The sequence below is a fragment of the Branchiostoma floridae genome, chromosome 13 (assembly GCF_000003815.2).
Source record: "Branchiostoma floridae strain S238N-H82 chromosome 13, Bfl_VNyyK, whole genome shotgun sequence".
NCBI lineage: Eukaryota > Metazoa > Chordata > Leptocardii > Amphioxiformes > Branchiostomatidae > Branchiostoma > Branchiostoma floridae.
The window spans coordinates 342,195-368,053 of record NC_049991.1 but is presented as its reverse complement, the minus strand read 5'-3'; the positions used below and the strand labels follow the sequence as shown (position 1 = coordinate 368,053).

The window sequence follows — 25,859 nt, the reverse complement described above, 5'->3', positions numbered from 1 at the left end:
GGGTTGTAGGGGCATTTCTTTAGTTGCATAACAAAACAGCTATGGCTGGATTTGTATGACATTGGCAATCAAATCAATAATTAGATCCCCCAGCGGCAGAATTCCATGCTTTTCTGTCTCGTATTCTGGACAAGCTACTGTATATATGGTCAGAATGTTTGGGTGGTAGATAGCTCTTGTATTCAACAATAGATCAGCAGAAGTGTTTGTAGTTTGATTTGTTTTCATGGGTTCATGTCCAGGCTGGTGGCCAGCTCATTGACTTTTGTTCTGTGCTCCAGCCTCTGCCGAGGGAACAGGTGAAACACAGCTGGATGGTGGGGGAAATGCTGCTGCTGCAGAAGGAAAGGCTGAGGAGGTAAATGTACACATTATATGTATAAACAGCCATGATATGGTTAATGCCCTGCTTTCCTTTTGCATGGTGTATAGGGTGTCATAATTCATGGTCAGTTGCTATAACCACCTCATAAATGGTCATTCGGTGGTTATAGGAATCGACCATGAGTTACAGCATTGTATACACCTCAGGGCGGGTCATTAATCCTTAATTATCATGATTATTGTACACTCTGGGCACCAACATTCCCAACCTTTAGCTACATATCTCACAGTCCTTAATATCAAAATTTCTTCCATTTGCAGGATGGTGAAAAGAAAGCCCAGTCACCCATACCTCAGGTTGGTTCATTTCTGTACATCATAGGTTGTTGGGAATGTGAAGTGTTTTCAGTTTCATTCTCATTGACTTTGTTGTAAATGTAACTTCCTGCCATGGATGTCCCCAGAGTGATACCTTTGTGGAAGGTGAGGCTGAAGAGCCCCCCGTGCTGGTCAGTGAGAAGTTATCAAGAGAAGGGAGTCCTGTGGACCAACAGAAGGTAGTGGAGACACCTGTACCACTGGAGCCAGGCACACCTGAGAGGCCAGGTAATTGCCTTCCACAATAAGGTTATTTTCAGCAGGATTAACAAAGCATAATTAAGGATTAGCTTTATTTTGGGCTGAGAGTGCGAAGTCAGTAGAAATGGTTATCTAGGCAGTTCTGTCAACAAGCAGTGTGTCTTACTACTGTGATAATATTAACTAGGTATATTTACAATCATATGCTAATGCAAGATTTTCTAGATAACACTTCTTTTCATTGAGGCTGAAAGCTCAACTTGTTTTCGAAAGCACTTGATTCACTTTGGCATCATTAGTGTTAATAGCACCTCATGTAGTAACTATATTCAGCATTTCTTGTAATCCATGCACAGCCTCTCCTGTATTCGAGGGAGAGATGGAGGATGGGGAGATAGGGGATGAAGAGGAGGAGGAGGAGGAACTGGAGCCAGAGTTTGACAGAGATGAACTAGTGGAAAAATACCAGGTGGGTAAAGTCTCTCATTACCCCTGATAGAACTAGATAGAATAGGGAACAGAGGGCAGTCCAACTTAGCGGTGCACAGTTGTGTGCATGGGCTTGGTTTCTGAGTTTCTAATCAGCATAGTCAGTGGTAGCAATCATGGTATATGTATACCTATGCATAATAAGATCAGAAAAAATCTGTGCCAGGTTAGGGCATGTTCCATGTTAGGGTGCCCCCCGTTACATTTCATGTACAAGGTATGGTGGTCATATGTCCCGTAGACGATACAGTCATTCATTCAAGTCCCTGTCACACAGTCAACTTGCTTCAGCCATATTTGTCGATCACTAGGTCACCCGAGCTTAAAATCAACTTGTATCTTTTGCCTGAAAATGTACATATTTAACTGGGCTCTGTGAGCTGCAAACATCTGCCAATCCCAAAAAATTGCAGTATGATAGAGATAATGCCAGGATGTTTCTGCTGAGAATGTCATCAAGATCTTACTATGCATTTGCAGTATGACAGGCTTATTTGTTACACCACCATTGCTCCTCACACAACATGACTTGTACATGCATATAATGCACCAAACTCACTTTGTGACTGTCCCTAATTTTTGATAGTCATCAATTCAGGTAAAAATAATGAAAGGAATGTTTTTCTTGGTCTGGCTAAGTATATCATTCAGTCTTCTGAAAACCAAAAACTTGTTTTGCAACCAGGCTGCCTTGGCTGTGAGAGAGCGGTTACACCAGCAGAGTGCACAGCTTCAGCATAAACTAGCTGAGTACTTCAGGAAAAAAAAGGTAAGTGTTCCTCAGGCCCTTTTTCTCAATTTCTTTTACACCGATCATGAGATATTGGGGTTCTTCCATGAAGATGGAAGTACTGTTTTGGGGACTGTTAGTTTTGAAACAAATCTTAATAAAATTTAGGAAAAAGGTCATGGAGGTCTCCAAACTCACTTATTATACAGTGTTACTATTTCATACTTTGATATGTCACTACAAACATGGTTGAAGTGTTCTACAGCACACATGTACATGACATATCAATTAGAATGTACCTTCTAGCCTGTCCTTATCCAATATGGGACCCTAAAACTGTTCAGGAAATAATTTATTTCTGTTGTCCTGACCAGACTGATGAGAGCAGACAAGACATGGACAAAAATGTCACGGACCAGGAGCAGAGATACCTTAAATACATGTGTATGTATCAACAATTAAGTTTCTGATAATTTTGAACATTTTCCATTTATTTGTAGACTTTATTGGGGATTTGGTTTAGGTTTTTAAGCACATTCACAAGTCTTGTACATAATTTTTGTTCCTGATGTCTATTTGAAAAAGCTCCTTAACTGAGACAAAAGAATTGGGGTGCGTTCTTCAATGGAGAAAATACGGTACCATCTCAGACAGTAGCACTCTTGTTCTTGGACATGTGTTTGATATTTTGCTGGTAACTCTGTTCATCACAGGTAAGAAAAGCCTGAATGTGTCTTTTGCAACATTGTTCATTACCAAACAATGCGTTTGTGAATGTCAATCAATGAGCTTTGGAAGTAGCTTTTAAAAAAGCACAAGTCTGAATGCCCACTTCCATACGATCCTCCTGACTGCTGTCCTTGCCTGGCTGTACAGCTAACCTGGAGGAGCTGCATCATCAGGAGGTTGTAGAGCAGGACCTGTACCAGCAGCAGATAGAGGACCTGTTAGAGCGGCGCCAGGACAAGGAGAGAAAGGCTGTGGAGGAGTGGGAGCGATATCAGGCCTTCAAGAGAGAAGTGGCTCTCACGGCTGTTAACAGCAGGTCGGGAAAGCCTGTTGCTCCCAAGGTTCGACAAGCTGAATTTTTATGTTGTTAACATTGCCATTGCCGTAGGCAACAATCACGGATCTTTAGTGAATAATTTGCAGCGCAAACACAACAATGCTGTCAAAATTTAATCTTGCCTCATTCTGGGTGAAATTCTTACAATAAAACATATCAATTTATCACACACTTCTGTGTGTCCTTGCACAATTACTATACTGTTTCCTTATATTTCCTTCGATTTTATTTTGTCAGTTTTTTATGTCAATTTTTTTCTTATTTTGTTCCATTTTGCACTTTCTGTACACTCCAAGATACCTAAGTGTAGTTGCGCCGGTGTGAGCATCATGATTTTCATGTTGTGAAACTTTGTACCTCTGCAGGATATCGAGCAGATCCAGTTGAATGAAACAAAGAAAGAGCAGGAGGTGGCAGCTGTGCGGCTGGAGAACATCAAGCTGAAGAACCAACTGAAGAAAAGAGAACTGCAACTCAAACAGAAGGAGGAGTTGGCAGAGGGGCTGCACCTCATCGATTTTGAACAACTCAAAATTGAAAACCAAACCTACAATGAGAAAATAGAAGAGAGGAACGAGGTAATTTACAGATCTTACTTCAGAATCTACATTTGAAAGCTGCTTCCTGACTCAATGCAACAATATTAATCATACAAAAAAGTTTGGAAACTTGAATTTGGTTCATTGTTTACATTGTAAATTCCATTGTGTTGTTTATGTCTACTATCTGAAAGCATAGTACCGTTTGCAACAGGACCACATAAACGGGTCTTGTAAACAGGTCTTAGGAAAACTTGCCAAAACCTCCCTCCATGTTGTTGTTTTATGATTGTGTCTCATATCATTAAAAAGCCTGTCTATCCTATCCTGTCTAGCAATACATGTCATAATCATAATGCTTTTGTTTGCAGTGAGCACAAAGACTAATTTCATGAGTGTGTCCCTGCCAATGTCAAACAAAACACTATTTCCTCAATATTGCTGCTCTGCTTTAAACCTTACAATATAATTATATTCCTTAGTATTTAAGCAACGTCCCTTCATACATGTACATGGTTGTAGGAGCTCCTTAAGCTGCGGAAGAAGATCACAAGCACGGTGCAGGTGTTGACACACCTGAAGGAGAAGCTGCAATTTGTGCAGGCAGAGAACCATGTGCAGAAAGGCAAGCTGCGGGAGGTGGAGGAACTTGTTGCCAAGGTAGGTTCCAGAGGCTAGTGTTGTTAAATTGGCAGTGCTCGAAATACCCACCTATCCACTTGCAAATGCAACCTGATTTTGCTTGTTGCAACTGAATTTTAAACCCACTACGCAACCTGAAATCTTGCAGTTGGAACACTGCTTTTCTTCCCACCTGCATAAGCTTTTGTATCTATCTTTTGATAACATTTAAAATACATGTACAATGTATTACGTATTTACATGTACCTGAAGGAAAAGATAATGGATAAGTAGCTGATTTGATGAAAGTTACGACTTGGAAGTCGGGCAACCTGAAATGTTGATGGCCCAATCTGCCTTTTGATGCAAGTTGCGTCTTGGGCAACAGGGCTTAAAAAAGTATTTTGGGCACTGGTTGGCCATAGTACAGCATAGTAGTTTATTCCAAAGCCTAAAAAATGGATTTAACCAAGTTGACATATTAAATTTAGTACATATTGATTGTACAACGCCATAATGAATAAGGAGGCAAACTTTTCATCAGATTTACATTATAATTTTTAGAGAGGCACAATTTACAGCACTATACATCTGTATGTATATGCAGTGGAATTCTTATTGGTATTGACTGATATTTGCACCATTTCAGAAAAGAGACATTTTGTCAAGAACCAAGCAGGCAAGAGATGCCCTGCGCATTGACAACATGAGGCTGCGTCAGAAGTCAGGATTGCTGGGGAACGAACCCCTCCTGCGGGATTATGAGGAGAGGAGGGATGAAGGGGACGGCCTGAAGTTCAGACTAGAAAGTCTGAAGATGAAACATACAGAGCTGACAATGGACCTTAATGGAGTAAAGAGGAAGATTGACCAAGTTCGTTCAACAAGAATGTAATCAACAGGATGCTACAATAACATAGCTAAGCATGTTTGTTACTGTACTTTCTGTAGACACAAAACATTGTAACATTGTACATATCTTAGGGGTCAGGGTCACTTTGAAAAATCATGCCGAGCCACAGTTGCAGTGCTTCACTGAAGTGTGAAGTTCACTCAGTATCTTCCACAATCTGAGCAAATGTTAACATTAAGGAAAGTGTCATGTGAAATAAAGGTGGCTACAAATTAGAATGGGTACATTGTACCTTCCAGTATGAACATTAAGCTAATAGCCATTTGAGCATCCACTGAGGTCCACATGGACCCCAAATGAAGATGAATCATAAAATTCTATGAAAGCCAGTTATATTTTGTATCTGCATAGTGTGGAGTGACAACCTATATGCACGTTTACAGAATCTGCGTTCCCATGCATGTGCAGCAATAGGAATTGTGGGTATTATGTCAAAGGTTTAGGCCCCTGGACATTGTTGTACAAATCAAGCCAATGGTCAAGACAAGATCTATTGAGTTTGACATGACCAACAATTTCTGTTGCTGCAAGCGGAACGGTGAACATGCTTATTTGGTGAAAAAATATCTACAGCAGATTTTGTACCACTGAAGATATTACTGGGACCCCCAATAATAACATAGTACATGAATGAGGAATACATGTCCTATAGTGGTCCTGCACTTATTGGTATCAAATCTAGCATATCTAGTTAATTAAGCATTTTGAGTATACATGTGTATGTCACCCTTTGTACTCTATCGAATGCAAAATGTATAATTCAACCATTAGCATGGCAAGTTCCAGGTTGTGCTGTTTGAGCCTGAATTAGCATCGCTTATGTTTGCTGTTGTTCGATGTGAATTATCTTCCAACTGTCGCAGGTATCAAATTCCTGTCATTTAGTGATTTACTACTATGGAATCAGAACATGGCAAAGGTAAGAATACATGTATTGAGGGGTGTTGCATGTTGACATGTGAAACTTAATTATACATTTATTCAACTGGAACTCCAAACATCATATATATAGTAACTAATCTATGATCTATGAAGTATAAAGCAGCCAAGTACTGGTTTTCTGCCTTCATTTACTGTTAATTTCAAATATTTGCAGATGTTTATGTTTGCATTTTTCATGGTGACCTCTCCACAAAAACATTGCAAACACAGGTTTTCTGTCTGTAATGCACCTCTGACTTATTTAGTACCAGTTACCGTATATCCATTTGTATACAGTGAATATACAAAGTTTATTTTTGCTTGGGTTTTCTATAAAATGTGTGAACTCAGCTTTTAATCTTAATCTTAATACATAAAATCTTTGGACAGAAAATCCCAAAAATCCAAAGGAACAAAATGAAAAAAAAAATGCCTGACATGAAAAAAGGCCTGACATAAACAAAAGGCCTGAGGGCATTTAGCCTAGTAATAGTGCCTGTGACTTCCAGATGAAAGTGAAAACAAATTTGAAAAACATCCTCCGCTGGGCAAAACAAAAGAAACACAACAAAAGCTGCAATTTTTCAAATTTAGGCCCAAACATGATCCACCAGATCATCATAATATTAATATAATGCAATTGTACGTGACTACACATCTTAGAAACTTTCCTGGCAGCTCCAGACATTAACCAAGGTTCTTACCTCGCTTCCTACTTTCATCAAAATGTCAAAGTTTTCCATGCTACTTTCAGGGGAAAAAGTTGAAAAAACAGATCATCAAAAGGTATAATCAAGTCACAATAGCATAAAGCTAAGGTAATAAATGTTTTTATGCTGAAAAAACATGCAGAACATCACAGTGTCCAGTGGCCATCATTTCTTCATGACTTGGATGACATCTTCATGGCACATGACATGCTGCAGACCAACTCTCTGGGGGCTGTACTTCACACTAGTGCCCTGCAGAAACATAAACACTTCAAACACACTATACATGTTCCTACAGAAACACTACAAACATACTCCATGTCCCTACAGAATCACTACAAACACACCATACATGTCCCTACAGAAACACTACAAACACACTATACATGTTCCTACAGAAACATTACAAACATACTACATGTCCCTACAGAAACACTACAAACACACTACATGTCCCTACAGAATCACTACAAACACACCATACATGTCCCTATAGAAACACTTCAAACACACTATACATGTCCCTACAGAAACACTACAAACATGTCCCTACAGAAACACTACAAACATACTACATGTCCCTACAGAATCACTACAAACACACTATACATGTCCCTACAGAAACACTACAAACACACTATACATGTTCCTACAGAAACATTACATACTACATGTCCCTACAGAAACACACTACATGTCCCTACAGAATCACTACAAACACACCATACATGTCCCTATAGAAACACTTCAAACACACTATACATGTCCCTACAGAAACACTACAAACATGTCCCTACAGAAACACTACAAACATACTACATGTCCCTACAGAAACACTACAAACATACTACATGTTCCTACAGAAACACCACAAACACACTACATGTCCCTACAGCAACACTACAAACACACTACATGTCCCTAGAGAAACACTACAAACATACTACATGTCCCTAGAGAAACACTACAAACATACTACATGTCCCTACAGAAACACTACAAACATACTACATGTTCCTACAGAAACACCACAAACACACTACATGTCCCTACAGAAACACTACAAACACACTACATGTCCCTTGAGAAACACTACAAACATACTACATTTCCCTACAGAAACACTACAAACACACCATACATGTCCCTATAGAAACACTACAAACACACTACATGTCCCTACAGAAACACTACAAACACACTATATGTCCCTACATTAACACTACAAACACACTACATGTTCCTACAGAAACACTACAAACACACTACATGTCCCTACAGAAACACTGCAAACACACTACATGTCCCTACAGAAACACTACAAACATACTACATGTCCCTACAGAAACACTACAAACATACTACATGTCCCTACAGAATCACTACAAACATACTACATGTTCCTACAGAAACACTACAAACACACTACATGTCCCTACAGAAACACTACAAACACACCATACATGTCCCTATAGAAACACTACAAACACACTACATGTTCCTACAGAAACACTACAAACACACTACATGTCCCTACAGAAACACTACAAACATACTACATGTCCCTACAGAATCACTACAAACACACCATACATGTCCCTATAGAAACACTTCAAACACCCTATACATGTCCCTACAGAAACACTACAAACATACTTCTTGTCCTTACAGAAACACTACAAACATGTCCCTACAGAAACATTTCAGTTTCAAACACACTATACATGTTCCTACAGAAACACTACAAACATCCTACATGTTCCTACAGAAACACTACAAACACACTACATGTCTCTACAGAAACACTACAAACACACTACATGTCCCTACAGAAACACTACAAACACACTACATGTCCCTACAGAAACACTACAAACACACCATACATGTTTCTACAGGAACACTTCATGTCACTACATGTCTACATTTACATGTAGTTGTGAGAATGACCTCATTTACTGATACCTACGGCGATGATGATGATGAACTAAATGTAAAAAGTTTTAACATTGGAAGAGGAATTTGACTCACCCACACAAGTGCATATTTGAACTGAGACTTCAACTGTCTGTGTATGGAGTGACACTGTAAGAAGTGAGAGAAGTATTGCATCAATAATATTATTGTTGAACCGATGTTCACTTAATAGATTTCTGACTTTGAGGAACTGGCTATATCACCTATATGTATCCTAGAATAGCCAGGGTACTGTCCATGTTAGGTTTGTATGTAATCTTTCAACCTCCTTGGTAAGACTTTAAAATTTGCATTGTCTCTCTTCATCTGCAATGAAGACATTAAGATTTAAAAAAAAAAATACTTAGAAGTGATTATCTCTTGATAAATTTACCCAAATCATCACATATCCTAAACTTTAAGATATGAAGGTTGAAAGTATCCCATTGTCATGTTCTCTGCATTGTCAGGGCTAGGGGTGGTTACCGAGACGGTGTACTGGTACAAAACAGTTTTTTCTTATTGGACCGGTCCGGTTTTTCGATTAGTCCGGAAAAAACGGACCTGAAAAAATTTGTCTGACCGGATGTTGGACCTATTGGAAAATGAACAGATTATATGATCAGGCATTCACACATTTTGGGGCTTACCTGTCGAAGAAAATATCAAGAGCGTAGTAGAGTAGAGTGTATAGTCATTTCTACTAAGTTTTACGGTCAATCGTACAGAAATCGTTCAGAAGCAATAAGCTTTGTAGGATTTTAAAACGCCAGTGGGAGTTGAATACTCCACAAAACAGATTTTTTGTAGCGAATGTCTTCATTTCTCAGTAAGGCCACACCAATTTAATTTGTTGCTTCTCAGATTTTTTCAGAAAGGATGTCTGGGGTGAACTTATATAACACAAAAAACAAGGTTAGTAGGTCAAGTTTTCAGCTTTTCATGGCATGAATTTCTTCCTTTGATTTGATTTGATACCACTAGTCTGATCATGACTACAAATAAGCTCTTTGATTGGTTTATCAGCAGTACATGTGCCCCTGAAATGTTTTTTTACAGGTCTGCAATAGCAAAACCTATATTATTTTTCTTGGGACTAATTTTTTTTTCCAAATTGAAAAAAAATGGGTCTGGAAATCCAAAAGCAACAAATTAAATTGGTGTGGCCTAATAGTAACTACTATACATGTAGTCATGTTCTCACCACGTGCTCCACAGAGCAGCTTCTCCTCATGATGATGCCATCACCAAAGTCAGGGGAACCTGAGGACGAATCAGGCAGTACACATTAGTATTACATGTAGGTCACTTACCCTACATACATGTCATATTTCTCATCCAGAATGTCACCGACATGCCAACTCTGCCTGCACTTTTATTTTCATCAACCTCACTGATTAGCATAGGACCTAAAAATGTACCAACAGAAATGTTCAAATTATGGGACATTTCACCAAAAGGTGAAGGTGAAATGGTTGAAGAGATTCATCAGTCACGTATGTACACAGGTTAATAGAATTTTCATCAATCAGTGACTACATTATGAAAAGTAAACTCACGTACCTCCAAATTTTCGATGGCTATCAGTCCACCTTAATCCGGAGTCCACGCAAATCTAGGCCCAGTTCTCGCAGCTCTGGCGAGAACTGGGTCATTCCGTGATCAAGGTGGACTGATAGCCATCCAAAAGTTGGAGGTACGTGAGTTTACCTTTCAAAATGTAGTCACTGATTGATGAAAATTCTATTAACGAGAGTGAAATGATCTGAGGTAAAAAGGTCTAATTTTGTTAATGTCCTTTTAAAGCTAATTACAGCTAACTCTGTGTTTCTGAGGCTACCTACATCCCCTTCTCTTGGTATAGACGATGATGAGTGCCAGATGTTCCCACACCTTCTCCAGCAGGTAGTCCAGATTCAGCTTCATCTCACAGCTGCAGGGAAGAAATTCTCATGACATTGTGCAAAACTTTCCAGGAGTGTCATTCCAAAGTCCAAACACAAATATTACAAGAGGTCCTAAAATGCTGTTTCTTTTTTAAATCAACATGTACAAAATATCAATATACATGTAACATGGTTTGTGCAGGGTCAAGTGCAATGTGCCAGTACCTATAGATTTTGACTCTACATGGCAGATGGAGTCAAAGAGAACAACTATAGCTATTTCAAGCTTACTTTTTCATGAGACAAAAAGCTGTCTATCAGTTAAACATCATGACATAACAACGTACAAAAATTGGAGTTTTGCTGCAGTACTTAAAAAGCACCTGGGCCCAAAATACGAACTGAAAGTGATATTGTTTAAGTTCAGCTCATGGAAGAGCTATTGGTCCACTGGTTGTGATGGAGAACACAGACCCCCGAGTATTTAGAGGTTCATTGTAGGGGAAATTGTCTTTTCAACAAGCACAATGAACAGTGGACCACCCATCTTAAGGACTGCAGCCATTTCCGGTAGCATACAAGTCAGCTGAGTGACAGAGATGGAATCAAACTCATGGCTTCTAGTTCCAGAAATGAGGCCGCTGACAACTGATCTACGCACGCTATGCATGAAATACATTCATTGTAACCTGGACTTCAGTAGATCAAGAAAATTCACAACAAATACCATAACAATCCATCTGGTCCACCATACATTCCTTAATATTTCATTCTAACATAATCTTGCTCATTTTGTTTCTTACCATTGAATGCAGAAAGAAAAACAACCATGCGTGTGGCTCACCTTATTACAACAGAATATGGCTGGTGCGCAATTCTGTCTACTTCTTCTATAGATATTTGATCGATCTTGTTGTAGACCTGGAAAAACAACCACCACATAAGGTCTCGTTCCGGTATTACTCCGCCGGTGGGCACTCAAACGTATTCCCTCCGAAATATGAATGGGGCCCCAAAATCGTGTGTTTATGTAGATGATAAATTGCCTTTTATCGCTCCCATGTCATATCGAAGGATTTGAGATGAAAGGTTGTGTATTTCTGACAGGATCGGGTGGAAAAGTTTCGGCATTCGGGCGATTCTCGGACGTGTACGTTTGCTTGTCCTGAGTAATGTGGTCAGCGGGTCACTGAAGGAAAGCCCCACTTTCTGGATAGTATTTATGTGCAGTTATAGATGTTATAAAAATCGATCCATCGGTCAGATTTTGGAAACGATTTTTTTATTGATTACTGGATATGTGATCTTGAAATAGAAATTGAAACGTCTCCGGCCGAACTGTTTCTTTATTGGATTTTCGCCCATTAAAGTTGCATAATTAAGCATTGTTATAAAGGGGACGGCATAAGTCCGGTATGAGACCATAATTGTCTCTTGCCAAAATATACAGACATTTTGATCAAGATTTCTCAATATTAATCATCAGAAGTCAGTATAGCCACATGATTGGAAGTGAGGTGGCCGTCTTGGGTAGGGCCCTGTTCCACGAGGGCGTGAGCATGGCACCAGCAAAGCAGCATTTGTTCCTGGTGGGTAGTGTGCTAGCCTTGCATTCGGTAGTTCTATCTCCACCGAGTCATACAAAATACTTTTAAAATAGTACATGCTACTATCTCTGCTTAGCATTCAGCATTTGTGAAAGAGTTTGGTAGTTTCAAACATATAACACTACCTACTGTTGTGATTGCACAAAAGGTGTGTGGTTTACAGAAATGGAGATGGGTACCCTATGCATCATCTGGTGCAGGAAGGACTTAACTTAATCATTTGTTCCCATGGGACTATGCCTATAGTACTATTCCATGTATACCAAAGTCATATGATTTGGAAAAAGCATATTGATTATTTTTTGCCATCTTGTCTAGTTGCTTCATAGCCTAACACAGTGTACCCAGGTATTGTGGACACAACAATGACTTTGCTAGAAATTCAGATGAAGCACATACATGTAGTACATTACAGTCTCACACTCACAGGAGAAACTAAAGGGCATTGCTAGCACAGCTAAAGGTGAGGTACCATGACAGATACACTGCTGCTTCTACAGTATAAGGACAGAGAAGCCTGTAACAGAGTACGTACATGTGCATTGTAACTGCCGTCACTTTAATTTCTTTACTCAGTACAGATACTGTAGTCTCTGTGTGTGGCATGCAGTTACATGTATGAAATATAAACCACTAGCAGAACTTACATAAAGGCACGGAAGGTAGACTCTATTCCCACAGATGACATCAATAAACTCATCGGCAGTGCAGTCTTCTCGAAACAAGACCTCACAGTTAAAAATCTCTGTGAGACTGTTTAAGGAACCATATCTGTATGATGTAAATAACTTACAGAATGTTCACTATGCACAAGAACATCCTCCTTGAATAGCTTTCAATTTTTCTTTTCTTCTAAATCTTTTTTTTTCATACCTTATTCTGTTGCATTTTCAATTGTTGAACAGCTCGCAGACTAGTTGGCATGATAAGAATACCCGTGAGGGCAGGAAACTCTGTTAATATACATGTAATTTGAAGGACTTTTTGGTCAGTTTGGAGTTTTTCATATTTGATTAGACATTTTAGACATGATAGAAAAGTACCACTACGCTAGCTTGTCCAAACCTCCCTGCGCAGGCACGGCATAAGGAGGGTTAACAGTAAGGATACTGTACTCATGTAGAATCATCTGTACCAGCTTCTCACTGCAATGTGTGAGGGGGCACATGGAGTTAAAGGATACCCCTCCTCCTTTCTTCAACTGAAAAACAACAGTTATTCATCAGACAGAGAATGCCACAAAATAAACACAGCATGTTTTGTATGACATTGATACTAAATTTAAAAAAAAATTCTAATTGCTCAACAGCATAGGATGAGGCACTGAAGCAACAGAAATATTTGTTGCTATTGTGTAAATTTATACTCTGAAACAAAGACAAGTTAGGCAGATGTACAATGTATGATAAAACAAGGCATCTCCCATTGTTCATTCAATATATGTGATCCTATATACTTATCATCATCATCATATTAATATACTTTTAGGTTGCAATAGAGTCCATTTTCTGTTCAACAGCTGTTCAACAAGAATTATGTCTAAGCCTTACAGTAATATTAGAATATAATTATGTCTAAGCCTTACAGTAATATTAGAATATAATACATAATTGGAGCATCAGCATCCACCAATTATGGATTTTTGTACTTTATTTCAAACTGTATAAAAATACACAAATTTGTGTATCGTGACAGAATACAGTCATGTACCTTAAAATAGATGTTTGGTCTCTTCTTGTTCAATCTGATGCCAACACTCTCTAGTTCCTTTTCCAGTAGAGACCTGAACAAAAACAAAGAATTCATTCCCTTCAATAAGACAATGAATACTTAAGTTGGACACAACCCTAAGGGCAGAAAGAAGTGATAGAATGGTACGGAAAAGATGGGATCGACACTGTCACTGGTCTTTGAACCAATTTTCATAGTTCACTTAGTCAGATGCATATTAACTACCTAGAACACTAAGAATATCCATGTCCTTCAGCCAGACCCTACTTGCTCTATAGGACTCATGCATGAAGTGGCTTGACAGGAAGCATACCTTTGTACATCACCTTTCATGGCATCCAACATAATGATGACGAGATCAGCTGTACGAGCCACTGCTATGACCTGCCGGCCACGACCTTTACCTGGAATATAACATGAACATGCACATCAGCTGCACATCATGCCATCCATGTATGGTGGAAGCTGAGTCATCAGAGGTCGACACTAATACACCATGAAGGTGACCAAAGGTTAAAGGTCACCACAACATGTCTGACAGTGTACAGGTGCCACAGAAGAATTTTAATTGCTTATGATGTTTTTAAACAAAGGCAAGTGTCTAAATTTGTACCTATGTGATACAGATCTTTGTGGACATTTAGCTTTGACTTGCATTGAATACACCTTTCTCACGCGGCGGCCATGATAGATCGAAGAAGAGGTCAATGAGGCAAACAGACAAAACTTATTTCTAAAATCAGGTCCCATTTAGTTTTCCCCAAAACCACACAAATTTTCATGATATAAGATAGAATAATAAATATTACAAGAAGTGTTATGCACCGAAAGATGTAGCAATTTAGAGTAGTGTAGACTGACCCCATAGTCCCTTAAGCAGGGCTCTCCCCAGGATTTTTTTTGGGAGTGGTGCTCATTTTTTTCCCTTATGGCGCGGAGCGCCGTATGTCGCGCGCAGCGCGACTGTGAGGGGGGGAGTGGCCCGGAGAGGGGGGGATCCCCCACCTCTCCTGAGGAGAAGCTGTTGCATTTTACCCTTCTCAAATACATTTTGAAGCCTTCTCCTGCAACTTGAGCTGAGAATGTGACAAACTAAAGACACAAAAAAATCAAGCCCAATGAAGTACAAAAAAGAGCATTTAATAACTCTATTTACAGCAAATTTTTACAGATCAATGTCACTCATAATGATTGTCAACAGAACAATTTCTACTGTTTAAAACAACTCAAAAACATGTCAAACTACAGCAGCCAATTCACAACTTGAACTGGAATAAAAAAATACAATTACAGAAAAATATGTGTATTTACAGTATTTACATATCAATGTCATGTTGACATTTACAGAAAAGTTCAAAACTATTTGGTTGTTTACAGTTCAATTGTTTGTCATGTCATTGTCCAAATACGGAAATCTTCGATGGCCTGTTTTGAACATTGTTACAAAACAACTTGATAAAAAAAGCATAACAAGGTGTTCAGGTTTACACAGAATACAAAATGCCTGTTTGAACTGTGAAGTTCGTTTCAGCGGCCCTTTTGGTCAGATCGTCCTTGTTAGCGGTGATCCGCGGCGATGTCCCAGTGTTGTCGGTGTTTACGGTCTTCTCGGCCCGCGAAACACGACCTGCGCCACCCGACATAGCCGCTCTCTGCGGCTCGGGGGTGGGCTGGACCGGCTCCGTCGAGCGTTTTGCCGGCGGCTCCTCCTCGGCTACGCGGACTGTGGTTGCCGCCAAAGTCGTCACAAAGAACGCTGCGATCGTTCTTTGGTCGTCAGCAGGCTTCGGGAGTCGCTTGCGTTTCGGCATGGTTGGATCGTCGATGTAAACAAACTCGGCAAAAGTTGTGTTTATGTCCCCAAAACCGCGGGGAGGGCCTTTTAAAGCCGTCAGCAGCGGCCCGAGATCCTACCAATAAGATTGCTCTGTTTAGCACGCCACGTTTGAATCAACCAAAATCAACCAATAAGACGTAAGTGAAATGCTCGCGAGATTTGGATCGCGAGACTTTGCGTGTTTTCGCATCCAACATGGCGTGGGTCATGGCGTCGCTAGCGAAAATAGCGACGCTGTGTTCAAACTTGTGCGAATACCTATTTTTTCGCCTATTTGTCCGCGAAAAGAGACCCTAAATTTGAAAATTTTGGGAGCGGCGCGGGGATTTTGGGGAGTGGCGCCGCGCCGTTCTCTCATTCTGTAGTTAGACCGCTGCTTAAGAGATGCAAAATAACAACATAATAATGCAAATTTTTAACGAATTTGCAGCCATTCACTTATTGGTCGATTTCCTAATTGGCAGGCTACCATTGGTCGAACTGCTAATTATGATAGACAGCCTTTTGTTTGCCACATTGAACTCGTTTTAGATCTATCATGGCCGCCGCGTGAGAAAGGTGTATACATCCAGTCCAAAACCACAGCATCTTTATGCCTCTTTTTATTCAACCAAATGGCAGCTACTCAAGCAAGAAGCAACTGGATATGATTTGGGGAATTGTGAGGTAGCACCCTTAACCTCACAGTGACACTGTGCAGATTTGCAGCAGGTTTTATACCCTTACCATTACTCTGAATTGATATGTAAAGAAGATTTTGTTGTTTGAGTGCAGGAGGTAACGTTGTCTTGCGGGGGTTGGAGAGGCGAGTCCCAAGTGCCGGAGAGTTGGATATACAACATGTACCTCCGGCACTTGGTCCACAGGCGGCTGTAGCAAACAGCTTGTGGAGCGCTGGATGTGTGACAATGGCATAGGTCTGGGGTATGTTCGCTGGAGAAATTTTGAAATCTTGACCCCCTGACACACTACTTCCTGCATGAATGTTGAGGGGCAAATTTTGCTGGCAGACTTAGCCAAGTTTAATGACATTTCTATCTTGCCAAAAATACACAAGGGTTTCATGATCAGCTTGTCATTTAGGGGCAATCCCCCCACCCCTACTTTTTCAAGGGGGGAACGCTGCGTCGCCACCACTGTGATACATGTACAAGTAATTACACACCTACCTTGGGAAGCACCCTCAATAATCCCTGGCAGATCTAGAAGCTGGATGTTGGCACCATTATACTGCGGGAAAGAAAGCATTATTTCATTAAAACATGTCTTACACATTTTGTATTGTTATCAAACACATATTGAACACATGTCATTAAAGCATGCATAAACATAACTGTGCCCAAAATTGGCATGCAAGATGATGGAAACAAAGGTTTATCAACAAAGCAAATTACTCAAAGACTCAAGGAGTCATTCCTAAATTTCAGTGATAATTCAGTGATCACTAATTTCAGTGATAATTCAGTGATCACTAATTTCAGTGATAATTCAGTGATCACTGATTTCAGTGACAATACTTAAATGGTAAACAAGTTGTTTAAATTCTTCTAATTTACTTGTACTACTCCTGGTATACATGTACATGTAAGACAATGTTACATGTACCTGTATGACTCCTGGTATACATGTCAGACAATGTTACACGTACATGTACCTGTGACTTCTGGTTTACATGTCAGACAATGTTACACGTACATGTACCTGTGACTTCTGGTTTACATGTCAGACAATGTTACACGTACCTGTATGACTCCTGGTATACATGTCAGACAATGTTACACGTACATGTACCTGTGACTTCTGGTTTACATGTCAGACAATGTTACACGTACCTGTATGACTCCTGGTTTACATGTCAGACAATGTTACATGTACATGTACCTGTGACTCCTGGTATACATGTCAGACAATGTTACACGTACATGTACCTGTGACTCCTGGTATACATGTCAGACAATGTTACACGTACATGTACCTGTGACTTCTGGTATACATGTCAGACAATGTTACATGTACATGTACCTGTGACTCCTGGTATACATGTCAGACAATGTTACACGTACATGTACCTGTGACTTCTGGTTTACATGTCAGACAATGTTACACGTACATGTACCTGTGACTCCTGGTATACATGTCAGACAATGTTACACGTACATGTACCTGTGACTTCTGGTTTACATGTCAGACAATGTTACATGTACCTGTATGACTCCTGGTATACATGTCAGGGTGGTGAACTCGTAGGAAGCAGACTCACTGTGGGTGGCTGTGAGAGTGTTAAGCAGTGTGGACTGTAAGGAGAAGAAGGTTTACGCATTCAAGCTTTACATTTGAACTTAAATGTACATCTCAACAACAGTAAATATGGATATCTTGCCACTCACCCAGCACCTAAGTACAATGTAGGCTTCTTTAGAAGTGAGCCTTGAGCACTGATTGTTTATTCCCACAGCTCACTACTTCTGTAAGGTCACATGGCCTGAGTAAGGCCCAATCACAGATTTCCCCGACTCCGCCCACATTTGGGCGCAGATGTCAGGGAGCTACAGTAGACACATGGACAGGAAGTAGCGCGGGACACTGTCACGCTTGGATTGTAGTTACAACACATCCCACGTTTTTCAAAATGGCAGCAGAACTGCCAGCATTTCTGCCTATGATGGATCAGATGATGTTCTTTCTGTATCTCACTCGCATGTTTTTAAACATGAGAATGCAGAAGGCGATTGAGATACGAGGAGAGACAACATCGGCCAGTTAGGATCAACCCTGCAGCATAACAACTTTTTTTTATTAATATCCACATGTTTTTCAAGAGCCAAATTTATTAAACTGGGAAAAAATATGATTGGGCCTTGCTCAGGCCATGTGCAGTTCTGCATTTTTTTTGCCCCAAGGAAGATGACTGATGTACTTGTATTGAGTTGTTCCACCACTTCATTCTATTGATGCTGAAGAATAGTGATGGATGTCAATCGAAGCGTCTGGAAGAAATCTCTCAATCTTATCCTATCGTATACATTGAATTATGTTTAAATAAGCCTAAATTCACCTCTTTATCAAACTATACAATTTAACCAACAATAAACATGTGATCTTCATGTATCTCTTTTTACTCACAATATATGCAGCTGTAAAAGTAGACTATTACCCTATATCTCCTCTTCTGACAATTTACAGTAAATTTTCAGAAGAGGAGATATAGGGTAATATATCGAAAAGATGAAGAGGAGATATCGAAAACCAGTGTATTGGCACTGAATAGGCTACCCAGGTGTTTCAAAATAAACAAACAAACAAACAAACAAATAGGGTAATAGTCTACTTTAAGCTGACCAAGTAAATTTCTTTTGGTGCAAGTAACTTTTGACTCAAAAGGCACCTGCACCGGTGCAAGTTGATTTGACCCAAAAACGTATTTCGAGGCCTGGTTAGGATAAACCTGTTCAAAATCATGTCCAATTGCTTGAGTAACTGCTTTTTGGTGTATCTTTAGCACTGCAGAAGATTGGGGGACATTATGCCGAAGATTGCAGAATGTTCTGCAAAAGATTATGAGACAGATAGCATATTACCCATGGGTGAATAAAATTTTTAAAAATCACACACATCTTTCTTAAAATGTATGAGACTTCATACATTTAAGCATTTGTTATGATAAAGATTAAACAACTTCTGTAACAACTAAATTCAGATTTTTTTTACAACAAAAGTTTCTCCCATATTACAGTAGACTGCCCTTTTTACCCCAAATGACCCACTACGTCCATCCGCCGCCATAGTTATTTTGAACATAACATCGTACGGTAGTCAAATTCAATGTAGACTGGCTGATTTCTGCACAAAATCATGCACGCTAGTTATCATCGAAAAATGATGACACCTAAAAAAGCTTCAAAATAGCACAGTCATTATGGAGAGGGATTTGGTCCTGTGCAGTCCCAATTTTTGGCGGTCGCGTTGGCCAGGTGGTCGTCTTGAAAAGGTTGCTTAATGCTTACGTCAATGGGGAAAATTTTCGGGGCCGTGAAAAAGTGGTTGTAATGACCAGGTGGTCGGCTTGAAGAGGTGGTCGCTTGGGCAGGTTTGACTTTGGGCTGGTAAATCTCTGGGTAAAGGCTTCTTCAACACACTGCACAGTACATATTGTATATATATATATATATATATATATGTCACAGGAGAGATTGGAATCCAGGGGGATTCGGAATCCTCCTAGGGAAGATTGGAATTCCAATTTCCCCTAGGGGAGATCAGAATTCTCCTAGCTAAGGAGAGATTGGAATTCTACCAGAACAATCTTTGTTGAACTTGTTTGGGAACGTAGATTAAACCATTTCACCACTTTTAATCAATTCCAACTTGGGGATTATAAAGCCAACATTCAACAGTACAAGCTATTCTAGGTAAAATACTTGATATTTTTTACTGTTCTTTTGTCGTGCCACCTGCTATATTGTAACTATGGTGACAGCCGTCTGGTCAAGTTGTTCATCTTATTTGTTTGGGCAAATGTCGATTGTTCTAGGACGGATTGGAATTCCCAATTCCATTCTGCGATCTCAATCTGTCCTAGGACAAACCCCGATCCAATCTTAAATGATGCTAACATGTAGGAAACAGCAATACTTTTTTGATAAACAATGATTTTATTTAGTATTAATGCAAACCTACTGACTCATTACCAACTACACTCAAGCCTACTTGTGTCACTTCTACAATGTTAACTTTACCGAAGACTACCACACCAGAGTCACTTCTCCAACTTTACTCAATGCACACTTCTACTCAATTTTCTTTCAGCTCGAAGTTCTTAGTAGCCCAAAAGTTGAACTTGCCCCCTTCTGGGCACTTCGACCACTTGGCTAGTTGTAGTGCTTGTATATGTGTATCAGACATACACAGTAGGAGTACATGTACTTACTTTACCAACTGATGGAAAACCAATCAGAGCCACCCTGGCATCACCAGATTTCATCACATCAAAGCCTTCTCCCTGCAAAACAATCAACATTCACTACAACTGTTATGCTCCATAGCATAACCAACTACTGACCATGGGACAGCAGGGCCTGAAATACTTTTCTTTTGTTTTCTGCAAAATGTGATTCATAACAGACGGCTATAAGATTTTCAGCCTGCAATCTTCTGACTTGTTTTGTTATAGTTTTCTTTGCAAATGGAAAGTTGATATTTCCTGCTGGTTTATACTGAAACTGCATTTCCACCACGGCTAATACCAAACTTCTAGCCTCTTTATACCTACCTCATTATACATGATCTAATGGCTGAGTTGGCTGGAAAAATATGACCCTGGGAAAACCAGATTCCTAAGAGTCGCGTGCAAGGTTTACCGATCCCTGCCACACGCGCACCCGGAACACCTGCCTGCCCAACGATCCAGCTGCCCTTCAACTATTGCAATAGTCGGGGGCCAGCATTAAGTGGGGCCAGCTAGTAGTGGGGCGAGTGTAAAGTTGCAGGCGCGCGTGTGGCAGACGGGGATCAGTAACTCACGTTTGCACCGTTTCTTTGAGTTTGGTATCTCAGGGTAGTATTGCTATTGTTGCTGGTCAACTGTCATACATGTATACAAATGTATGTCTTACTTTTGCTCCTGCCTTTGTTGTTGGTTCCAACAACTGTTGTCGATACTTTGCTAGTTTTGCTTTCAGCAGACCGAGGTGGTACTCTGTAGCTGTTTATAGAAAAGAGAGAACAGAACATTAAGTTACCTTCAAATTTTACAATATGTATTTTTGCACAATCCCTTCCCAAAATAAATCAGAGAGTTTCAACCTATTATAAAATTGAGAGTGAGAGTACATGTATGGACCATCATATAAACTATTGTACCTTTGTTTTTTTGAGTCCTCGCTATCTCCCGCTCAATTTCCGCTATTTTTTCCAGAATACCCATGCCTGCAACATAAAGCGACTTCATGTAATTCCCATATCAGTACTTGACATATTTTTTCACACGCTTGAACTCATGGCGCTCCATCACTAGTTGCCAGAGAGTGGTCAAGTTTTGATGAATGAATTTTCATTCATCTGAATGAACATTCATCTAAAGAACATACTTATATATAAATAAATGCATTTACACTGTTCATGAACCCTTCGCACTCCACGTTACAAGCAGCAAACACCGTGAGACGCTTTGTGAATGTACCTTCCGATTTGTGTAACGCTGGACAGTGTACATGTACTCTCTTTAGAAGTTGGTGATGAATTTCGATGAAACTGAAATAAGAATGGAATGATGATATGTTTACCTTTTTTTGAGTGAAATTGGACAAGATTTCTAAAATTCACATGTCCTATATCGGGCAAGTGTATATAAACTTTGCTTGCCCGAACCAAAGTATATCAAAATCTCTTTAAACTTAAAGGAAAAATCTTACTTGCCTGATCGGACAAGTGGGGTAGGTCATGCACTTGCCCGATCAGCACTTTCACTTGCCCTGGACAATTAGGCTAGTGGACTTGTCCAACCCTGACCAGTGTGTACTTCCCCTCTCACACGATGAGGCCTAGCTATAGGGCCGTATCTAGCAAAATCTCGCCAATGTTTTCACAGGAAATGGGCTGAATGCACTCAAAGCGTAGACCTGACTAATAGAATCATTACCAAAAACGGTACCACCAACATCAACAAAACTCAGTCTACTTATAATTAATATCATTACCTTTGCCAGAATGGCAAGGATATGTTTTAGGCTTGTACATCTGTCTGTCTGTCTGTTAACAGCATAACTTGAGAAGCCTTGGATGGATCCTGATGATATTTGGTAGGTGGGTAGGGGTCGTGTGAAAACGAAGGTCAAGTTCGAGAATGTGCCCCCTAGCGGCTTGCTAAGGTATTGCAGCTGAACTTCTATTTTTGATATCTCGTGTTCTGGACATACTGTAGTCATGATTTTTGTGTGGTAGATAGCCCTTGAGGCAGAGAGTAAGTGCTGTGAGATTGGACCCCATAGCGGCTTTTTTGGAACTGCAGGTGCCCATTTCCTTTCAAACTTGGACGAGAATAACTCAAAAACGTGTTGACGGATCGTCATGATTTTTGGTATGTAGATGGCCAAAGTGATTACTTACATGATGGAATAGCTATTATGCAAATAAACAGCTAATTTGCATAATCAATGAGGAAAGTTTATAAATCCACTGCACTCCATGATAGGACTTTCAAATTTGTCACATAACGTAATATAGCTGAGAAAGAGAGAAATAACAATACATGTTAATTATGCAAATGATGCATCATTTGCATAATTTAATTAAGGGGAAAATGTGAAGGTGTTGACCGTGATGTGTACAAACCTTATGCAAACTGACCAACCACTGCCGGGGTCACATGACAGATGGCACGATCTTCGGTGAAGAGAAAATACCATGTGACACTTGGAGCAAAACAGGAGCAAAACAGTAGTTCACAAACTATCAAATACGTCTACGTGACAGTACTAGTAACGTTATATGTCCAATTGTCCATTCAAATCATATTCAATTCTTTGAAATTAAAATATCATGGGTAAGTTAAAAACACTCAGAACAGAAACATACCTTCTCCCAATGTAACTGTCGGTCGGTTTGCATGATGTTTGCATGTATCACCAAGGAGGTTAAAAAAGACCAACCTCCTTGGTATCACATATTTAAATTTGTGAGCGTCACATAGCGATATGTGCGTATCACATGCGGTTTGTACGTTTTCACAAAGGCTCCAGCAAATGCTAATAGGCACCCCTGTGCTATGTTACGGCGTGTGCCGTCTTCCGGCCAGCTAACTCCCTTGCGTACTAACGTTATAGACTCTAACGTTATTTGTCCAAATTCAACACCGATCCGCGGAGCCTGGTAGAGGCTTGGGCAGGACAGGCCAGGGGTATTCCTCCTCGCACCCCACCCCCATAAATTTGGTTAAATCTGTCTTAAACATGTCGAACATGAGGGGGCAAACATTTTGTCCTCGTCTTTTTTGTCAGTAGGGTTAACGTTATATTCTATAATATAATTTAAGTATCAAGTAAATCAGGTTTAGATCTATGCAATAGTCTCCAAGCAGACCCTACGGTGCCTTAGAAATAGTATCAAAGCTGGCAAGGCACCAGGCTCCAGTGCTCGTTTGACTCCCTTAGCCAGCTATCTCCCTTTGGCCGGCTATACTCCTTTGGCAGCTTTGATACTATCTCTAAGGCACCGTTGGGTCTGCTTGGAGACTACTATGCAAGGCATCGATAAGAGTGTTGACGTTTAATAGGGCCGAGTTGACAGGTGAAAGGTCGAGTTGACCAGAAATTGCTAGGCCCGAGTTGGTAAAGGTCCGAAGCGTTCGACATCGGTGGTGAGAGTTGCAGAAACAGCCGGAGCCTAACCTCTGCTTTATAGAGGAGGGCCTGCATGCCTTTTTCCATTAAGCATTACGAGCCATTTTAATTCACCGTCAATCGTTACCGACCCGCTCTAATTCACCGTTAATCGTTACCGGTATATTCTTCGTGAAGCGTTATTGGTCGTTTTAATTCAACGTTAATCGTTATTTGTTATCCCGAATTCACCATGAAACGTTACCAAGAAATTCTTCATAACAAGTCACGAAGTCAAATGCCAGACAGAGTCCCTGAAAAATTATGCGGGAAATGGCGTTTCAGAGGGTCCAGATTTCAAAATTTCCTGGTCCCCCGGCCTTCGGCACTGGTAGTAAAAATATGTCGCGGAAGCGTCGCCCTCAAAAACCCTTTCACTCATAGAGATCTCAATGTCAAATTTAGCTTAGTTTCAGGCACAAAATATACAAAATCGAATGCAGAAAATGAGGTTTCTCCGGACCTCCCTTGCAATGCGTCGGCTTGCACCTTTGGCGCTCACGACAACATGGCGAAAATATGTCGGGTGCGTGGATCGTCGCCCAAAAAAACTTTTCTCTCTAATAAAACTTTGATGTCATTTAATTTAGCTTCCTCCGCCAGCAAAATTTGTCCTCAACATGCAGGAAATGGCGCTTCAGACAGTCAAGATTTTGAAATTTCGTCGGACTTATTTTGCAACGTCTTGTGCCTTCCAAGCTCGAAATGGTCAAAACGATGTCTGGGTGGAGGTCAAAGCTCTACTAACCATGTATAATCTTGACGAAAAATGCCATTAAGCTAGCTTAAAATTAAATTAGTCTGCCGAAATATGCAGGAAATAGCATTTCAGAGGGTCGTGATTTAAAAATTTTTCCCGGGGAGCATACCCCCGCCCCCCCCTAGGATGCGTCGCGCCTTCGGCGCTCCATGTGCTGAAAATTTTGTCTTCAATATCATATCTCCCCCCCCCCCCATAAGAAATTTACTGTCGCCGTCTGTGTAGCGAGAACACTGCCCCATGGGAAGCAAATATCAATGACGCAGCGGACATTGTCCCTGTCATTCACCCGGGTTCTGGGCACCTTTTCCTTCTCACAATGTCATTTATAATAGTCACAAAGTCAGATATTTTCATCCATTGAGACACCCTAATCTAACGTTAACGTTAGCGTTGTACGAATAGGACTGCGCGTCAATCATTACAGGTATGCTTTGTAAACCCTCCTGAATTTACCGTTAAGCGTTACCAGGCCTCCTGAATTTACCGTTAAGCGTTACCATGACCCCCCATGCAGACCCTCATAGAGCGTAGGGTGAAGCAGAGATGTCACATGTTAGATTCACAGAAAATTTGCGGCTCCATGTGTGTGATCTGGACGAAAGCAAGCAGTCTGTATGATCTTGAAGCACACCTGTTAAAACTGGCGGCCGCTACCTTTCTCCAACGTTCACAAAGGTACCTGAAGCTGCAACGACGTCCGCTACTTTCTTTTTTCCTGCTGAAACTGTAAAGTTACTGCAGCTGGTAGCGATTAGCTCATCGTCTGATATTGAGCAGTCACTAGTATGCTAATGAGTTTATGGTAATACAAA

General features: G+C 40.3%; 2 protein-coding genes across 6 annotated transcripts in view; one reads left to right on the top strand and one right to left on the bottom strand.

Moving 5' to 3' along the window:
• Positions 1 to 6,612, top strand: part of LOC118428768 (coiled-coil domain-containing protein 96-like) — an 11,903-nt gene extending 5,291 nt beyond the window's left edge. For both annotated transcript variants that reach the window (XM_035838958.1, XM_035838957.1), the window contains exons 4-13: positions 282 to 358; positions 646 to 681; positions 789 to 930; positions 1,260 to 1,372; positions 2,078 to 2,161; positions 2,497 to 2,566; positions 2,999 to 3,192; positions 3,554 to 3,766; positions 4,250 to 4,387; positions 4,998 to 6,612. In XM_035838958.1, the coding sequence (XP_035694851.1) occupies positions 282 to 358; positions 646 to 681; positions 789 to 930; positions 1,260 to 1,372; positions 2,078 to 2,161; positions 2,497 to 2,566; positions 2,999 to 3,192; positions 3,554 to 3,766; positions 4,250 to 4,387; positions 4,998 to 5,243 (1,313 nt within the window). In that variant the 3' untranslated portion in view covers positions 5,244 to 6,612. The remainder of the gene's footprint in view (positions 1 to 281; positions 359 to 645; positions 682 to 788; positions 931 to 1,259; positions 1,373 to 2,077; positions 2,162 to 2,496; positions 2,567 to 2,998; positions 3,193 to 3,553; positions 3,767 to 4,249; positions 4,388 to 4,997) is intronic.
• Positions 5,577 to 25,859, bottom strand: LOC118428770 (developmentally-regulated GTP-binding protein 2-like). Of its 4 annotated transcripts, none has more exons than XM_035838961.1 (16): positions 25,679 to 25,839; positions 22,088 to 22,158; positions 21,769 to 21,834; positions 21,522 to 21,610; positions 20,837 to 20,908; positions 18,114 to 18,203; positions 17,079 to 17,139; positions 14,386 to 14,476; positions 14,052 to 14,124; positions 13,452 to 13,542; positions 12,989 to 13,086; positions 11,579 to 11,655; positions 10,693 to 10,781; positions 10,053 to 10,111; positions 8,924 to 8,977; positions 5,577 to 7,144 (listed from the first exon to the last, which is right to left on the bottom strand). In XM_035838961.1, exons 3-16 carry the CDS (start codon positions 21,830 to 21,832, stop codon positions 7,058 to 7,060), a joined length of 1,095 nt encoding a protein of 364 aa, XP_035694854.1. In that variant the 5' UTR covers positions 21,833 to 21,834; positions 22,088 to 22,158; positions 25,679 to 25,839; the 3' UTR covers positions 5,577 to 7,057. The 4 variants fall into 4 exon arrangements, with proteins under 4 accessions (XP_035694854.1, XP_035694855.1, XP_035694853.1 ...); XM_035838962.1 differs by lacking the exon at positions 22,088 to 22,158 and adding an exon at positions 23,239 to 23,289 and having other exon boundaries at positions 25,679 to 25,837; XM_035838960.1 differs by lacking the exon at positions 22,088 to 22,158 and having other exon boundaries at positions 25,679 to 25,859.